Source organism: Hippocampus guttulatus, chromosome 9, assembly GCF_054856545.1.
Source record: "Hippocampus guttulatus isolate MCC_2025c chromosome 9, RoL_Hgut_1.0, whole genome shotgun sequence".
Classification (NCBI taxonomy): Eukaryota; Metazoa; Chordata; class Actinopteri; order Syngnathiformes; family Syngnathidae; genus Hippocampus; species Hippocampus guttulatus.
In genome coordinates this window covers 1,922,776-1,942,332 of record NC_141269.1, presented here as the reverse complement: position 1 = coordinate 1,942,332, position 19,557 = coordinate 1,922,776, and the positions used below count along the sequence as shown (strand labels likewise).

The following is a 19,557-nucleotide window of genomic DNA, read 5'->3' as shown; positions in this document are numbered from 1 at the left end:
CCAAACTGGAGTGATTTACCTTTACGTGCGAGCGATTCACTGCTGTGTCACGTCTGCCGTGGAGCCGGACGGCACCAACTCATAAGGCCACGGGGGTGCGCGGTTTACCCGCTCCCTCTTCCCCGCCCCCACTTTTTCTCCCTCCACTGGAGGCCGGGGAGACAGGACGACTAGGAGGAGGAGGGGGGCAGTCCACCAGCCACACATCCGCTGTCTGTTTCCAGTGGATCCGCCGTACAGCGCAGCTATGCCCGGCGTAAACTAGCCATCCTCCCCCTCGGGCTCAGAGCGGGAATTCCCGGCCGAGCAGTGTCCACTAAGGTCGGTCTACTCGTCCACTGCCGTCTCGAGATAGATTGTGCATGTCCTTCTCCCAAAAAAGCACCAAGCAAAGGGATGCACACCAAGGCGGACATTTTTGTTTCTTATCCAGGGTCCGGAGGAGCCTTCACTTCACTCCAGCGAAAGGGGACATCCGAGGACACGGAGAGGTAAGCCCACTTCGCCTTGCATCACACCCCCACTCCCGTTTAAACACGCAAACATTCACTTTTAGCGGATTAATAATCAAACCACTGTATATTTTAAATAGTTTTTAAATGCTCCAGTTGGTATATATAAGAAAATCTATGTAGACGAGACACCTAATCATGCAAGGAAAGTTAGATGTTTATTATTTATTTAAAAGTTGCCCGCGAGTACTTGTTGTGCCTTTTGAAACATTATATTGTCTTTACAAAGTGGTGGAAGCTGTTTTAGTCGGGTTGTGGTCAGTTCTTGGGAGGGGGTGGCATTTTGGTGGCTAAATTGTAGCCGGGGTCGTGTTCGTGTTGGTGTTGGTGTTCCGGGCCTTGGCGGCAGGTGTCCTTATTTTGTATTATACTACACCTGCGTTTTTTATGTTTAACACAAGCCCCAACCGAAAAATGTGCCACTCGTGGAAAGTGGGCGCCTCCAAATGGGTCGTATTAACAATTCTTGTTGGACATCCGGTGGCAGTGCCAGCTGCGGGCCCGTGTTTATTGTCTGCCAGCTCCGCCAAGCACGGCGAGTACTTCCTGGTAAGACGTATGGAATATTATTACAATTAATCGTCGGCTAAGTCTTATAAACCGGAGTTAAAGTGTTGGGAGATGAATTGGGGAGTTGGGGTGTTTGTTCCCCGCCGCCACTCTCGACCCGCGGCTGGCCGGCCGACTGCCACCTTCGCGGGGCCGAGCTGCTCTCGTCCTCCCAAGTCCACCGCTCCTGATTGTCAGCTCCTCCGGCTTCCAGCTGTGCGGACACACGGCGCCGTCATTGCCCATTAGCTGCGTCGCAAGCTTCGCTTGATTTGTGTTTCCCGCGGAGGGGTTTTGTAGGGGAAAGGGAGAGAGGAGGTGGCTGACTTGACGACCGAGAGACGACGTTGAACAGGGCCACTTGTTCGAGGAGAACCGATGCGCCCAAGGACACGAAAAGGCGTGTAACTCAGGGCATATTTGTGTCCTTAGAGACATTTAAATTACCATTTAGATTTTTATGGGAGATAATATATATTCTCTTGCACATTTTGGGGGTTAAATGTGGCAGGTTGTCCTTCAGACAGAGACGCCGGTCCCTCCCACTTTTTCCCCCGTCTCACGCGCGCGTCTCTCGGCCACGCCGCGACCAACGCAGGCCTCTCTCGAGCCCGATCGGTTCACTGCAGTCGCTCCTTTCACTTTCTTTTGAGAATTTCCCCTCTATCCACACCTCAACAAGCTGCCTTTTCTTAGCACAGAGCTTTTTTAAGAGCCCCCCTGCTGCTAAATTCTTTGTCTGGTCACATGGACTTGCAGTCTAATACACTGATAAGAGTCCATATTTAAACCAGATCGTATTTGTGCATTAATTTATGTTTGGAAGACCAACTTTCCACATAGTGGTGCAATGACTGACTTATGCTGTTGTCTACTATTTTTTTGTACTTTCAATAATCAGAGAGGGGCATCACACAGATGATCACCATCGGCAACATCATTGTTCCGAATGTGAACATCATGTTATTGTGACTACACGCTTGACGTCATTGTTATTAGAAACATTTTTCATAGCAAATTGAATTGTGGTGACAAAGGAATATCATCCCTTCACACTCAAACACAACAACAAAGTGACCCTATATAGGGCACTATATGGTGGATTGGGACTAATTCCCAAAATAGGCATCTATTTTGGTAGCTGGCGGAGAACATCGCAAATGGACGGACGAAATAATTTAAGATTCCAGGATGGTGTGACTTTGGGGCTTCTTTTAAATTAAAAAATGCTTAAATTCCAAAATGTTTCAGCTGGTCGTTTTGGGAAAAAGGTCATCTGCATTTGGCTATGGTTTTGCAGCTTACATGCACCCAACAACACCGCATTTCTGCTTAGCTTTTGGTTTTCATGATTGTTCTTTCGTGTCGTAGAGTTGTCGCCTGAAAATGCCGCTCTCTTCGACGCACGGGGAGGCTAACAGTACTATCCTTAGCTCCATCTTCATCAGCGCCGTCGGTCTACTTAGCATTTGGCGTTAACGTTATAGCCTCATGGGAGAAGGAGGGGACATAATACGGCTTTGCGTTACCACGGCAACCAGCGACTGAGCTGTTTTGATCCCCGAATGTGAATTTCAGCCCCACCTGGTCAACAATTGAGGATGCGCCACTCGTCACTAGCTAACGTAATCTGTGCATCAAGAACACTGCAGTTCTCACACTCCAGATACACAAAACTATTTATATACAAGTTATTAAGTCGATTTGACAACAGCAACGGATGGACATAAAGCAATGGGTTTTCCTGGCTTAAAGTGAAACCGAGGGCTTACGATTCTGATCATTTGTGTGTAGGTCGCGCCCCATTTTGTCACACTTTTTTTCCCTCTTATGTATCCACATGTTTATATTATACTGTATATATTTTTTATGATTAATTGATTGAATGTCGTACCCCATTATGTCTCTCACAAGGTTTTAAAAGCTGCAGCCCTACTCAGAACAAAACCACGTTCTTATAATTGATGAATTTGTTCAATATCCGCTGACATTTTACTCGTGCGACATCAATGACGAAATCGGCAGCGCCCGGGTGAGTGTTCCGAAATAGTTTTTTTTTTTTCGTGCGACTGGTGACATCATGATGTAAAAATTCCTTTATAGTAATTTGGCAGTGGGAACTGAGTGAACAATTCCCAACACAGGATGTGTCAAAGAAACACGCGGTGCCATGTTTGTTTGTTTTTTGTTTTTTGTTTTTTTGAGAAGTCCGTTGAGTCCAAATTCACAGGCTGCGTCCTCCCGAAGGCCGCATGACATCACTTCCGGCACGACTCGACCCCACGTTGTTTCAAAATTTACATTTAAGCCTGATTAAATTCACTGCGCTTTATGCGGCCCACGGCGGCTACATGAGGAGAAGCCTTTGAAGGCGTCGAAGGACCCAGCCTGCGAATCATCTTTTCTAGAATTTGGAAATGGCGCACGGTCGTGCTGTGCCGGAAACAACGTCAGGCGGCCGAAAATGTGGCCTTCGGAGGACGCGGCCCGTGAATTTTGAGACAGCCAGTGTAATTGTTGCGTAAATGCCATGTTCTAGGCCAGGGGTGGGCAAACTTTTTGGCTCGGGGGCCGCATTGATTTTTAAAATTTGACAGAAGGGCCAGGTCAGCACGAGCTAGGGTACATTAAAAAAAAACTGCATTTGTTGACAGTCCATATCAAACATCAACAGAACAAAAGCATGAAAGTACGGTATTAATATACTTTTTTTAAATGACAAAAGTGTTGTTGATGACCTATTTTAGCCTGTGCATCGCTGCAGATGGGTTGTAATCAGACCAGTAGAAGTAGAGCGATACACAGGTACTAGGTGGTCGAAAAGATTGCCCCGCCCCCCCCCCCCCCGTGTTCTGCAACCTCAAGTCAATGCGCCTCCTGGCGGTGAAATGCATGTCATTACAAGTCCAATTGAAATGAATGCAATCCTTCACATCGAACCTTAATTGTGGACCAACCTTCGGAGGGCCGGATTAAAAAGACCAACGGGCCGGATTCGGCCCGCGGGCCGTAGTTTGCCCACCACTGTTCTAGGCTGTAAAGGTGCATGGTTACATAAGCATCAATGGTGTTTATAACGCAGTATATTAGCTTTGCATTGAGACCTTGTTGACAAGCCGTTGTCATTGTGTTTATGAGCTCAGAGACCTTTGGACCCTTTGCTCCATGGTGAATGTACACACAACACACCGGCGGCTTTTTCCGCATGCCTTCTATTTCAGCCGGCCTGTTACCTTTGAGAAAATAGAATCACGTCACTGTGTGTGACCTACTGAGTAACGAACGCTAACCGCGCACGATGCTACCAGGATGTCGGGGAGGGGGAGACATTTTGTGTACTCTTGTTTTGGGGTTAATCCGTTGAAAATGAAATCAACCGTGAATCCTCCCATCACCTCTTGGATTTTCTTCCAATTTTCTGCTGTTGTTTAGAAATGGAAAGAAAAGAACCAAACACAAAATGTTATCGTTTCCAAATTTAAACCTCTTCATTCTGGAGAGAGGCTATCAAGTATTCACCGAGTTAGAGATTTCAGAGATCTCTCTTTTTAAAACCCATTCAAGAAAGGCTGATTTTGGGATCATTTCAAACATCTCTCATCGTCCTGCCGTTCCGCGATCTCCCGAAAGTCCGAACTGTCCAGCAAGGTCTTTTTTTTAGGGGGTCTCTACAAATTCCAAGCACAAAATGGTCCTCCAAAAGCACTTGTTCATTTTCTATTGTGCTTGTCCTCACTTGGGTTGTGAGTGTGCGAGAGCCTCTCCTGGCAAACCGCTCGTCGACTGTGTTGCTGGTCAGAGTATCCTATTGCTAAAGACCCAAAAATGCATTATCCTGATTTGATTTTGTGACCTAGTTCGTAACTCAGTTTACTCATATATATATATATATATATATATATATATATATATAAAACATCAGATTGAGCTTTATGAATGCAACAAATGAAATAGGACATAATTCTGGAGGTCTGCTGGCTTACAGAACGGAACGAGCCGAATGTCAAGGGCCTAGCTTTGCCAAACTCGTGCTTTGGACCATTTGTTGCCCTCTTTGTTGTGTGCATTGGTGGCTGGCTACCGCCACCGTTTGCCAAATGTGACTTTTCCACGAGGTGTGCCAACAAGGCCCTATCACCGCTGCCCTGCCCAGGCTCATTTCCTCATTCCTCAGCTCAGTCCGCCGACAGCGAGCGTTGTAGCATTGTTCTCCCAACCAGGTCAAGCGGGAGCCGCTTTTTTTCCCGGATTGTTGACAGGTCGCAAGCGGTAGAGCAACCGTGAGTGTTTGCCTTTGTGTTTTTGTGAAATCGTATTACTCTGTGTTTCATCATCACACCACTTCCCTCCCCTGCGGTGGAATCTCACTTTTTGGCACGCTCCCGCAATCTGATTGGTGGAGTCCGACCACAAGGGGTGGGGCCCGGGAGGTCGTCTTAAGAAGGAACGTTAGCGACAGCCCCATCCACAGTATGCCGTCGGGAGACCCAATGTTATTTATAATCTGAAAGCAAATCTTTATGGACTGTCTGTGAAAATCAAACCAAAGCTGTGGAAAGAAGTTTTACATCTATTTGTAACTAAAAAACTGTCAGGAAGAGTTCAATCAGATACATTTAGCACTGCAGACCCCCACTCCCAAAGGTTTTTCGACCTCTCCAAAGTATACTTGAAAAACTGTCTTTAATAACTTTAAATGTGCGAGAGAGGCGAAACTATTAAAACAGTCTTGGCATTGGGTCAGTAAAACCGATGAGTCAATATGGTGGAAAAATCTCCTAGCCGCATTTGAGTGTCGTTAGCCACGTTATCAAGTTCTGTGACAGACGACGGTGGCGCCTGTTTACGCGCTATTTTGCTACATCCACCGTTTATGCATGCACACTGGCAGATACGTTGTAGCCCAAATAACGCAAAACGCACTTCTGGGAAGATGCATTTTTTTTTTCGGGTTGTGGGCATAACTTGATGGCTAGCTGCATGTATCTCCCGCCAAGAATCGGCGGTTCACTTTGGTTGTTGTGGCCTTCCGCTGAACCCGTTTTCAACTTCCTGTTTCTGTCTTCTTGTTTTTCTTGTCAGTGAGCTACAAGGCTGCGTCATGTGAAGAACGGTCAACCTCTTGACCGTCTCAACTGTGATTCTGAGGTAATACAATAATTAGCAACAGTTCAGCCACACGGTATGATCCGGTACTGTCATCCACCAGTGAAAGCTACAATAACGGGAGTTCTTGTTTTTCAAACATTCAGCCCATGAAGCCGAGAGGCGTGGAATCTGGTAGACATCTCGGTTATGAGATAAGCCAGCAAAAACGTCTGAAGACGCCATTCCTGAAAAGATACAGGAAGGTGGCTGGGTTTTTTTTAAGGCTCCTTTTGAAAAATTTTCATCCCTTGTGACGAGCCAGTGTCCCTTTGCAAAATGGTTGGACACGTCAATCATGAAAAAATAAATTTAAAAAATTCCACAAAAAAAATTGCAAGGAGCCATGCCTGAAAATTCTCTGGAAAAGCTCCAATTTGGTTTGAAGCGGCCATTAGAAGTTTATTTTGGCTATGTTGCGCGTCTGTGTTTTTTCACACTTGTACTTGACTGACTGACTGTATAATCGTACATTTCTGCAGTCTAACCGACCAGGCGGGATTTTGTGACTACGACCTGACCCCGCCCCTCCAAGGCCTCGGGCATGCCTCAGGTAAAGAAAGTGGTGTCAGGTTGAGCCCGTCGCTTGGCCGTCTTTGCTCAACGTGGTTGTCATCTGCACGCTTGTGTGGTTCCTCCCCCCCTCAGCCGGGTATGAATGGCATGGAGCCTGCTTTTGGCGAGGCATATGGGGGTCACCGGGCTCTACTCAGCCACTACCCAATGGCCATGTCACCTCAAGGGGGCAGGACAGAGTACGACCAGGTGTGGACCTCAATTCCCACACGACAAACCTTCACATGAAACCCCAAACTTCGTTGATAACCTTAATTTCAAACCTGGGGTTTTTTTTTTTTGTAACCTCGCTTTTTCTTTCTTTCCCCGTCCAGAGCATTCTCCTCATGCTGGGTTCACCGGCATCCCCCCGCAAACGGCCTTTTGAGCTGCTCAGTGACCTCGTGGACGACGGAGGCCTGGGTGAGGATCTGCACGCCGAACGCTGGGACGTGTCGGCTCTGGACGAGATGTCTCGGTACACAAAGTTGGGTTTGGGTGTGGCCTCCGAGGACGCCGTGCTCATGGGACGATGGGGGCGGAGCCGAGAGGAGGACAAGCCGCCCGAGAGGACGACCAAAGACGAGTCAGTTGGTGTGGGACGAGGACAAGACGGCGATGTGAGGAAGGAGAAGACTGTCGAGGTGCTCCAGTCACAGGTGAGACAACAGTCAGACGCTAATTTTGGGGGGGTTAACCCAAATTATGACTTGACCTGCTTAAAATTTAGCGGGGACTGGACTTGACTCGCATGATCTTTGGTACACTAACTTAAACACTCCATGAGGGCTGTAACTAACAAATATTTTCATACTTGATAAATTTGTACCTTTATTTTTCTGTGAATCTTTTTTAAAAGATTTCCATCCCTTTAGCATTGAACAAATTTGTCAGATTTATTTATTTGTATTATTTGATTGTATTTTTTATTTTTTTCTTCGCATATGGCATTTGTAACAGATAAACATACTTTTTATTTTTGTACCAGGCCATAGTCCCGCCTCAGGGGACGCCGAAGGAGGACCACCAGGAGACGCCGGCATCAGGTTTACCCCTGGAGCACTGCAGCGAGGAGCACAACTACTCCCTCAGTCAGGGAGGAGAGCCGGCCGTCACTTACGGCGTGCAGGAGGAGGCACAGCCGCAGCGGGAGGAGGCACAGCAGGAACAGGCGGACGGGGAGGGGAAGCTGGACGAGGAGGACGAGGATGAGGAAGAAGAAGATGAGGATGAGGAGCTCGAGGAGGAGACTGCAGCCGACCTCTCTAGCTCATCGGAAACGGAATGCGGTGAGTTTTTTTTTTTGAAAAGCGTCCCGCGCTATGTCCGTTCCAGACCTCAGACCACGTCGTATATCTTACGCGGCCAAGTGCGCGGGCGCGGGCACACACTGAAGCTGCGGCGGTACTTCCCGGACAACATCAACAATATCCCGCTTTGCTAGAGTCACTTCCCAGAAGGAAACCAACCTCACACCAACATCTCAATCGAGCGGAACACGCGACAAAACATCCAAGGGGGAAAAAAAAAGGAATACGCTACACACTGTAAAAATAAGTCGAGAACATCTGGACTGCCCGTGAACGTGCGAGGCTTCAAAACCTTATTTCAAACCAGAACGCAGGCTACAAAGCCGGAATCCAAACCCCAACATTTGTCTTGAAATCCGATTTTGAAACATTAACCCTGACTTGAAACCCACGTTTCAAAACTTAAATGTAGTTTGAAGCCCTACTGTGCCTCATTTGTAAGGCTTAAAACAAGGGCCCGACCAATATGGATTTCTTGAGGCACAATACGATATTTGGCAGAACAAAACACTGATGACTGATTAATCGGCTGATCATTTATTTATGTTGTGTGCTTGTTTGAATGTCATGTCTTTGTCATATGTTGCAATGTGTACCAAAAAAAAGAAAAGAAAAAGGCTTCAGAATGCTTTTGTTTTTTTCTTTTAAACCATAAGTACAGTGACTAACCTAACCTGAAATTTTAGTGGCACGCAAGCAGAAAATTTAGGGGCCCGCACTGTAAATCGACTTGCCAAGTAAATATTCGGGTCCACTCGTTTTCACTGCGTAACTCATTAATGGCCTGAAGTGTGGAGCCTGCGTATGTCAGTACCCCCCAAAAAATATTCAACAGTATTAAAATGAATGTTTTGAAGAAAATTCGCATATTTACGGGTCACACATGCGGGTAGAGAAAAAATGTACGCTACTTGTGCTGTCCTGAATTGGAGGGGCGGCATGGAGCCTTGAATTTAAAAGGGGAAAACATCTGCAGATTTTTAGAGCAAATATCAGCTGATTAAATCGGCCGGCCGATGAAACCCTAATCGCCGTCCTGAACATTTGACGTTGTCTTTGAAACGTTAAGTTGAACCTTTGCCCTCAACCTCACTCTGAAACCTTCAGCCTACAATAGTCTCCAGCCTTACCCTGAAACCTTAACCCACACACTAATTTGAGACCTTAATGCCAGTTGGTGAGTCGCTAATGTCCGATACGAATATCAGACAGGGACGGCTGTGATAATCCAAACAACATTCGGTATCTAGAAACAAAAAAAAAAAACAACAAAATATTCCCCCTATTGAACCAACCAGGAAATGCAGTCATAATGCTAACGCTAATGTAAACACGCTACACTACACACGAGCATGCGCATTTCCATAAATTCATCATAAACTCTGTCTAACGTGTCCTTTCCATCACCACAGAGCCTAAAATATATTGAGAGATCTTACGTATGCAGGCGCACTCTAGCCGACCTCTTTTCTTGGTGGATGTGTCACGTGCACATTTGTGTGTGTGTGTGTGTGTGTGTGTGTTCATAACTGAACGACAGTAGCTGAAAGGGCAAGGAGAGTTCAGACAATGTCATTCTGTGCAGACTGGGCCAGACGTCGCATTATATAAAAATTGTGTGTGTGTGTGTGTGTGTGTGTGTGTGTGTGTGTGTGTGTGTGTGTGTGTGTGTGTGTGTGTGTGTGTGTGTGTGTGTGTGTGTGTGTGTGTGTGTGTGTGTGTGAGATGGTTGTAACCCGAGTCCAGTTACAAATGTGGTTGTCGCAGCGGCGTTTTAGAAGGCGTTGCTGCATGCGAGGCCAGGAGTCGTCTTTTGTGTGTAGTTTTTAGTCAGAGCTGATGTCATTTTTAGCCACGCTCTTGTTTTTCCCGCTGCCTCGGAAAAATCTGTCTGGGGTTTGTTGTTCCGATTTAGCATTCGCCAATCGCCTCCGTTTCTCAATCTCCCAGCCGAATATGAAGCCCCAATCCGCCAATGCCGAGTTGGAAACCCTCGTCAATAGTTTTGAAGGCCTACGCCTGTCGCGAAACTCTGATTTGAAACCCTCACCATGCCTTGGATGCTTGAACCACCTATTTTGCGTGCGCTTTGACCGGCAGAGGCGGAGGCGGAGCTTGCAAGGCCAGCGGGCGAGCGGCCGTCCAAGCGCCGCTGCTTCTGGGAGTACCGGCGCTCCCGCGAGTCTGCCGCCAAGAAGAAAACGCGTGGAGGAGGAGGAGGAGGAGGAGAAGGAGGCGGCGATTGGTCGCTGTCGTGGAGCTCCAGCACGCTGCCCAGCACGTTGTATCGACGACAAGGTCGCTGCATGGCACACGCGCGTAGACATTGACACGACCAATGTAGCCTTAGCATCATTTCAGGCATTTCACAAAAATGTAATTTTAGTTGGGGTTTTTTTTTCCTATTATAAAAATAAAATCACAATTTGATGCCCTGGGGAAAAAATAACAATCATAATCAACAAATACAATCTATTTTCTCGTGTCTAGTAAAGTTGAGGGCGTAAGACGTGCTTCACACATGTTTACATGTCATTGCTACATGGACAGTTGAAGTGATAAAGCCACAGATTGGTTTGCATCGTTGTGGTCGTCCGATATTTGACTTATGAACTTATTGTCACACTTGTTTGTTTGAATGTTGGCGAGAGTGCTTAAAAGACTCCAAGTCAAAGTCATCTCATTGAAAAGAAACTGTCACGCCTCATTTGTCTTTATTTTAGTGCGCAAATCGAATATATGTATTTTGGCTCCTGTTTGTTGAAGAACGTAGGGGGACAGGACTGTGGGGGCGGGGGGAACAAATATAAAATACAAATATAAAGGAGAAAAAAATTGCGCTTTGATTATTTTTCATTTCCATGACTTTTTCTGGGGGGGGAAAAAAGCATTCTTGCAACGTGACTATTTTCACGTAAGGCACCACAGTACAATTGTGACTTTACATAGGGAAAAAGCAGGCCTACTTGTAACGCACAATTCATTTTCTTCAAATGTCTGACCCTGCCGGCAAGACTCGGGAATATTTCTGAAGCGGCTTCCTGCTTTCAGGCAAGAAGGGGCGGCGCAAGGCCCGCAAGACGGACGCCAGCGACCTGACTCCCAACCCGCAGAAGCTGCACAACATCGGCGAGCAGCTGCAGAAGCTGAACGCCGCCATCGATGGCATGGGGCCCGTCAACGACCTCCCCGCCCTCGCCAGGGCCAGGTCGCGCAAGGAGAAGAACAAGCTGGCGTCCAGGTACGCTCGTCGCCCTCGCGCTCAATCCCGCGCACCCTGATTGGGAACCCGACGACCTTAAATCGAAACCCCGACCTCGGCGTTAAAACGCAAAAAGAAAACAAGCCTGAATGCGAGTTTTACTGCACACAAGCAAAAAACAAAACAAAACAAAACAACAACAAAAAAAACAAGCGGTTCTCTCGATGGACCTTTTTGCCAATGTCACGATGACTCAGATGCACGGGACAAGTGGAGGGAAAGCAGACAGGATGAGGGAAGGTCATGTGGAGTTCAGGCGCGGGGGGGGGGGGGGGGGCGGCAGTTCAGTTTACATTGCCTTACTTTGCAGGGGGGAGGGCGGGCAATGTAATCATGACAAGCAGAAAAGTGTTGTCCAGAAGGCTTTTTCCGTAGCGTGTGGAAAAGTTTGCCGCTTCCCTTTTCGAGTGTTTGCCAGCGAGCGCTCAGTGTGGCTTTTGCTCACGAGCGCCACCGCCATCACCGCGAGGGCGGGGGGCGGGGAGGAAGCCGATCCCCACCGAAGAACACGCTGTCCTCTTCCTCCGGGGAATGGCGCTTCTGCTCTCTTTTCTCTCTCCTCCCTCTTTTCTTCCTCTTCGCTCTTCTCTCGTCTCCCTCTTCCCTTTTGTTCTTTCGCTCTTCCTCCTTTTCTCGCTCTTGTCGACCTCCCATCTGTCTTCTCAACCTCCCCGCTGCTTCTCTCATCCTCTTCTCAATCACTCTTTTCAACCTCCTCTGCTGTCTTGCTGTCTCTTCGGCTTCCTCATCTCGCCCTTCTTGTCGGTCTTCCTCCTCTTCACTCTTTTCTCTTGTTGCCTTTGGCTCTCCTTTTTCTCTCCCTTCTCTCTCTCTTTTGTTTTTCTCCTCTTTTTTTATTTATTTTTTTTAAATATCTGGCCTGATGTTTATTTGTGAGCGCCAGCGCCTAAATCGTTTTATTCTGTTGCGTGTGTTGTGTCCCAACATTGTGTCTAGGCGTTAATTGCCTTTTGTCAATCGTGTTTTTCTCCATCTTTGTGTTTCTCTTCCTTGGCCTAACCCTTCTCTTGTTTCTGTCTTCTTGTGCGCTGCAGGGCGTGCCGTCTGAAGAAGAAGGCGCAGCATGAGGCCAACAAGATTAAATTGTGGGGGCTCAACCAGGAGTATGGTCAGTCAAAAAAAAAAAAGAGAGAGAGATAGATATTGATGCACATGCCTGCATATGTCCACGAAATATAAAAATTCTTTGCACCTCGATGCTGCCGACGCAGCCTGCATTTTTTTTTCTCCTTTTACACACAGACTAAAGTGGGACATTGTCACCTATTTGAAACCCCAAACTCTCGCTTGAAACCTGAATGAACCTTGACCATGACCACGTCTAACTCTATTTTGGTCCCCTTAGCTTGTCTTGAAACGCTAAGCTAGTACGGAAAACCTCATTTGAAGCACTACCTTGAAACGCAAACACTAATTTGGCACCTCCACTTGAGGCCCGAAAGCCTGGCCGCACAAAAATGACCACAGCCCCCTCCTTGTTGCCAGCTCGCCCATATTTGGAGGCACCTAAGTAGTACCAGTAATTTAGTATTTTCGACCAGGAAATAAATCATCATAAAAATGGGCACGAAATGACACCGCCAGCTCATCTCCTATCGGAGGCGTTGGTCTGATGTCGCTGAGGGTGTCCCAATACTTTTGGAAGGCCTCACATGAGCATGCTAACGGCTTGTCGATGCAGCGTGACGTCATCGGCGCTGCCACGCATCCGAAAAACGCGATGGCCTCCTCTCATCCTTGTAAAATTTTTGTGACCCTACCACCGCTTTTGCTCCCCCCCCCCCCCCCACCCCGCAAACGACATTCCGCTCAATCCTGTTTGCTTTGCCAAGGATTTAGTGGTTCGACAAACTTTACGGGAAACACACACACACATACCTGTACATACACATACACACACTTTCAAGGCTTCTATTGCCATAGTTAGCCGCTGAGTCATAAACTCACATTTTTGAACGCTTTAATCGGTTTTGATCTGTAATATTATGTAAGATTGTGACTTTTTCAAGTTCTGCAGAAACACCACTTCATTGTCAGAATTTACCTCTTAAGAAATAGCAATATTCTCTGAGGTGTTATTTTTAAATGTATTATTTTTAATTTTTGCTTGTTTTTGTTTCAGAGTAAACATTTCACCCCCCCCTTTTTTTTTATTCAAACAATTCCTTTTTTCCATAGTTTTTTAATGACATTTCATTTCAAGAAATAAAACCATTGCCATTATATTTATTTTGGAAACGTTAAAAAAAAACAATCGTCATAACTTTTTATCTCAAAGTAAAAGCACTTAATTTTCTTAAGATTATTTCCTTCCCTTCAGAAAATATGACTTGTTACATTTTGTTTTCTCTCAACAATAACTTCATTCTCATCATACCTTTTTTATGGTATATCTTTTTAGGTTAAAAAAAATATTCAACTTCATTTTTTGTAAAATTGGCCTTTTCTTCCTTGGGGAAACAATACTGTTGTCATTTTAAGATTATCTTGGACACATTTGGCGTTTTCTCTCCATGTTCACGTGCTTTGTGTGCTGTTGTGGCTGCCATGACCTTAGAGAACCTGCTGGGGGCGCTGCTACGCATCAAGGAACTGATCCGGCAGAAGGTGGAAAGCGGCGAGGAAGAGGACACGGACGAGCGAGGAATGACGCGGCGCCTGGAGGACATCCTCGCTCAATCCAGTGGTGAGAAACACACGCCAAGTCGTGGTCAGAATTCGGGCCGGGCATGTGTGCGTTTGCTTGATCCGATTTTTATTGGAGGCCTCTCACTTTGTAATCTCCAAAACATGACTGCATTATGTAAGATTCCCCCGGGAAAAAAAAAAACTAACTTAGTTTTTGTGGGATTTCTGACATGGGGAAAAATACAACTTTACCTCCTCACCCCCCCCCCCCTCGTTTTTTGACTTATCTCCTTTTTTTCTTTTCTTTCTTCTTTTTTTTTAAACTTTATTCATCCAGGTAAAACAATTGAGAACAAAATCTCTTTTGTAATGCCGCCCTGACTTAAAGTAAAAATAGAAGCAAATGCGACTTAACGTCGCTGTCCTCTGATAAGCATGTATTTCCATTTTTGTCATTATTATTATTTATTTATTTTTTTACGTGAATCCAGTGTGTGCTTTGGTTACATTCCATTCACGTTTAAAAAAAAAAAAAAAATTGAGAAGAATGGGCATAAACCAGACATGTCCAGCTCCGGGCCTGGAGGGCCACTGTCCCGCCTGATTCAGATGATCAGCTCATCAGCCAGCTCTGAAGCAGCATTAGAACGATCCTGATGATTTGAATCAGGTGCGTTGCTCCTGGGAGAGCTGGAAAACAGGCAGGACAGCGGCCCTTGAGGACCGACTTTGGACACCCCTGGATAAACGTTTTTCACAGGAGAGCGACCGTCTACAACAAACGGTACAACGTGACCCCCCACAAAAACAAAACAGACAGACAATGACTCCGGATAAGCGAGCTTAAGATTTGAAACCTCTTCATGAGTGGGCCGGGCCGGATGTAAATGTACGGGGTGTGTTGCCATGGCAACCGCAGGTCCTCTGGTCGCCGGGCGGACCAAAGACTTCGTGCAGAGAATCCTGGCGGCCAGCGGGGGTCCCAGTCAGCGCAAGGAGCCTCCCCAAGAGGTGGTGCTCTAAACCCGACCCCTTGGATGTCCCTGTCTGAGTGGATGCTGCTCTTGTAAAATACTGTACCCCCCCCCTTTTCTCCCCCCCCCCCCCCCCCCCCGCCGTGTGCTGTACTCGTACCCCATTGTGCCTATAATTAGATATTGCACTGTTCTGTAGATGCCCGTAGTGGTCTGTGGGGGTCGGGGGGGGGGGCTGAAAATAGGGGTTCTCAAACTTGATGGGTCGAGGGGAGGAATGTTTCCAAGCACCCCCCTCCCCCCCTCTCATCATCCTCAAAAGAGTTAAACACGACTTCCGTGTGTACCTAAAAATGCCACAGGAGATAAATGTTCTGTCCTAGTGCCACAATACCAAATTCAAATATTTTATTATTATTTTTGGAGTAGAAAAATAAAAAAAGTCATAATGTTGTGGTTTGAAAAATGGAAAATCAACATTTTTGTATCATTATTTGTAATGTTATGATAAAATTGCTTAGGGAAAAAATGTCCATGTTCCAATAAATTATGATTTCTTTTTCAAGCAATGGAAAATGTAATTCTGTTAAATTCAGATTTGGGATGGGAGAAAAATTGTCCTAATCGTAAAATTCTGATGTTTTAGTTTTATTCTTTTTTTAAAGGAAAAAAATGTGAATGTAACAATCTCAAATTCAGATTTTTTTGGCGCGGGGGGGGGGGCGTACTGTTATAACAAATATAATTTTTTGTTGTTGAGAAAAATAGTAATGTTAAGATACAAAAAGTCACACCAAAAAGTTTTTTAATTAAAAAATGGGCATTATATTACAAAAACAATTTCATTTAAAAAGACGATTTTTAATGTCTTAACTCAAATTATTGGGGGACGGTGTAGATAAAAATTCTGATTTGGGGAACAAATTGAATGTTAGGGTAACACATTTTTTAAAAAGAAAGATAAAGGTGAAATTCTTACAGAAATAATGATATATTTAGCAATACGATTTGTTAATCTAGAAAAAAAAATTCCTTTCACAACCTTTTTTTCTTGAACAATATTCATATTAGCCTTGTTTCTTCAAAAATATCACAAACACTATTTTAGACGTTTTACCATCTTTTATCTCTGACAAAGTAAATTCTACTTTTATTTTGGCAAAGGAAAAAAAACAATACTTCATCATTTTAATCAAATTGACTTTTCTTCTCTCCACATTTGTCTTGTCATTTTCCAACTAAATTATTTCCTCGGCCCCATTTTGAGAAACTCTGTTTTCGAGGATATGAGAGGGTTGGCTTTTTTTTTTTTTTTTTTTTTTTGTGGCAAGTGCTGATGTCAAAGCAGCAGCTACACATCCCTCCGCCCCCACCCCTGAGCTTTAAGACGCCCACTTCCTCTCCCCCCCCCCCCCCCATTCCTGTCCTGCCACTATGTTTAGAAAGCTGCACCTTACTTAATCCAAAGCGACCAAAGAGAAAAAAAAAACACCAAAACCTCACACATGCTGCCAGTGTTTTGCTTTTATTTGCTTTTATTTTGACTGAAGCACCAGCATGCACCCCCATTTTGACCCCCCGCCCCCTCATAAAGGAAAAAAAAAAGCATTTCAGCCCCCTATGTGTGGCCCTCCCACCTAATTATGTAGCTTACCTTTGTAACCACAAAGTCAAACACTCTTGGAGAGCAAATAATGATTTTTTTTCTCTTATTTTATATATATATATATATAATGCACACACCCACATGCACAAAAGGTTTGTGATAGTATTGGGCTTTGATGCATGGACATTTCCAAGAACATGCACTTCGATTCCTTTCTGTGACTCTTCCGGTCTCCCTGTTACATTGTGTTGCACAACTTGGCTGCTCTACAGCAAGAAGCTGACGGGACAAATCACAACAGCTATTTGACTGACCCGTGAACATTTCCGGGGACGCCCGCTTGCGTGACTTTCTGTGACTCCTCCGGTACTCTCTGCGAAACTTTGTCCTGTTGATCAATTGTTAGACATCGTAATAGGCTCATGATGTCAAAACAGGAACGGCACGATGACCAGCACGATTTAAATTCCATTTTCTAATACAATCCCAAATTATCGGACAAAACTGGAGGAGTCACAGAAAAGCGAAGACGGGGATGTCTTTGAACGAAGGAATTTGTGACGTTTGCCATTCGATTCCTTGTTGGAGAGCGATACCAAAACATTCAACGGTCGGACGTGTGCATTCAAAAGTTGCAAATTCACATGCAAAGGTTCTCGAGCATTTTAGGTCCCCCCCCCCCCAAAAATGTCCTTTCAAAGCCCAATATTCCCAACTTCTTGTGGGTTATGCATATTGTTGAGTTACGTTTTGGCCATGTCTGCCTTTCTTCTGTGAAGCTGTAGACCGAACGTGTCCAAGGTCTCTAAATGTTGTCGGACATAAAAAAATTAAGAACCCTTTTGCACTGTGGTTTGAAAACAACTACGCACCTTGCTAGAGGACGGAGTGTCCTCCTTAAGAAAAAAAAAAAAACTTGGCACCTTTTTTTCAACTCGGCAGTATGAAAAGATGCCAAGTGGGAAGCGCTGACTGGTTTCTGGCAGAGGAGCATCAATGTGTTAGTTTGCGCCGCCACTAAGTGCCTAGCGTAGCCTCGTAGCATAGCATTTTTTTTGTGTGTGAGAAAATACGTTTACAATGTGTTTAAGAAGCGTGTTTTAATGAGTTAAAAAAAAACATTAGAATATAGTCGTGCCTTGAGATACAATTGTCTTCACGTTTTGAGATCCGGGCCACTACTCTTCGCTTTATCGACTACTTTTAAAATAATAAAACGCATTTAAAACATAACAAAGATGGCGAGCAAGAGCAATGGATAAGACAAAAAAATGTATTTAGAGTGTACTGATCCCTCTGTTTACAGTAAACAACCCTTGTTTTTTTTTGTTTGTTTTTTCAAACTAACGAATGTATTATCTCACAACATGAAAACCATAATTATGCCCAAAATGAACCTTGGAGGCGTCACTTTCTGTAAGGCTGATCTTGAAAAAGGTTTACAGGTGGTACTGTATTTTCCCAACATCTTATAATGTGGCAACTGTTATTACTCTGTTTTTATACCGTACAATAACGTAGAGAGCATTTTTTTCAGGGGTCCGGAACACATTAATTGTATTTTAATTGATTTCAATGGCGAAAGCTGATTTGAGATATGATGGTGGACATGGAACAAATTCAGCTTGTATGTCAAGGCACCACTGTTATTATTTAAATTTTTTTTAATATGGTTTCTCTATATCCTGGATTTTGCAGAAGGTATCCCCTGCAACAAACGGCTGCTGATTGACTCGCCAGAGAATCGACCTGTGAATGTTTTGCGTCCGTTTACGTGACATTGGAATCCCGAGTGACCGATTCGTTTTTAATGTAACATCCGTTTGAGAACCGAAAAATATTCATTTTTAAAACTAGCTCAAAAACAAATGAAATTGTTTACTATTCAGCTTTGAAATTCTGTCGGTAAGAAATGTCCATTTTTCTTTTTGGGTTTTGATACATTCTTATTGTGCGGGAAAAAAAATATCCTGCCCGATTTTCTTCTTGTTTTCTCTCGTTTGTGCGCAAATGGTAAAGAAAAAAAATCTAGAGACACCAGACACGGGAAGAGTTTTCCGTTTTGTCGTGCAATATTTTTTTCTTTGTTCCATTGGTAAAATTTGAATAAAAAGCCGTTAAGAAAAACACAATTTATGTCGCATAACTTTTTGTATGCTGTCGCAAAAGGAAAATGAAGAGAATTAAATGATTTTTTTTTCTTTTTTGTCTTCCTTTCAAAAATGGGACAATATTTCAGGCCAAATATATCGGACAACCGCAGAATTTTCAAACTTTGAAGGCATTTTCTTCAGTGTCACTGAGTGGCAAAAAAAAAACCCCAACTTGGTTGTTAATTACCAAAAATGTTGACGTTAACTGTAAATATTTCCATGTGTCAGCCAGTCAGATGATGAGCACCAAGAGTCGACCAAAGCAGTTTGACGACTTTCATGTCATCACATCGGATTTATTTAAAATGTTATTTATTACGATTTTGTTTGAAACACAGTCTCTGACCACAAACCAGTCAGCTTGAAAAGATGTCATTGGCCAATAATTGCAAACATTCCACCACAGTCATGTCAAATAATGTACAGTAAACCCCTCTCCTCCCTCAGTAATCACACTACTACAGTACTCTTACAGTAGTATTTGGACCTTTTAACACATGTAACTCCTTTTGTCACTCTCAGTCAACCTTTAAGATGAAAAACATACAGAAGTGCCGTAAAAATAGAAGCCTATTTTTGGTTTGTTCTGTTTTGTGTGTGTGCGTGTGTTTCTTGTAAACCTGTATAATGTATATTTTAATATTTATATGCAGCTGTTGTATTAAAAGTATATTTTTAAAATAAAATCAATCTTGGGTTTGTGTGTGTGACTCACGAGTGCCGCCTGCTGACCACGCGCTTGCTTGGTCCCCAGCATTGAAGAAGAACGGAAGTACGGAAAATACAATTTCTAATTTCTCCTTGTATAATTGTATGTACTTCCTTTTAAAATAATTTGGTTT

The 19,557-nt window shown here is 44.5% G+C and overlaps 1 protein-coding gene across 1 annotated transcript; it reads left to right on the top strand.

Moving 5' to 3' along the window:
- Positions 1–173: 173 nt before the first annotated feature.
- LOC147199763 (uncharacterized) lies at positions 174–19,418 on the top strand. The gene is made up of 12 exons (XM_086119990.1): positions 174–321; positions 434–491; positions 6,144–6,209; positions 6,689–6,759; positions 6,855–6,971; positions 7,097–7,420; positions 7,750–8,050; positions 10,172–10,369; positions 11,123–11,312; positions 12,389–12,462; positions 13,912–14,040; positions 14,902–19,418. The coding sequence occupies exons 4-12, from the start codon at positions 6,751–6,753 to the stop codon at positions 15,003–15,005; spliced, it is 1,446 nt and encodes a 481-aa protein (XP_085976116.1). The 5' UTR covers positions 174–321; positions 434–491; positions 6,144–6,209; positions 6,689–6,750; the 3' UTR covers positions 15,006–19,418.
- The last annotated feature ends 139 nt before the right edge of the window (positions 19,419–19,557 follow it).

What these genes read in the sequence shown, in the direction of transcription:
- LOC147199763 (XM_086119990.1), top strand. An exon ending in GCAGGACAGAGTACGACCAG is followed by an intron (nt 6,972 to 7,096) that starts GTGTGGACCTCA and finishes TTCCCCGTCCAG; the next exon opens with AGCATTCTCCTCATGCTGGG. An exon ending in GGGGCTCAACCAGGAGTATG is followed by an intron (nt 12,463 to 13,911) that starts GTCAGTCAAAAA and finishes CCATGACCTTAG; the next exon opens with AGAACCTGCTGGGGGCGCTG.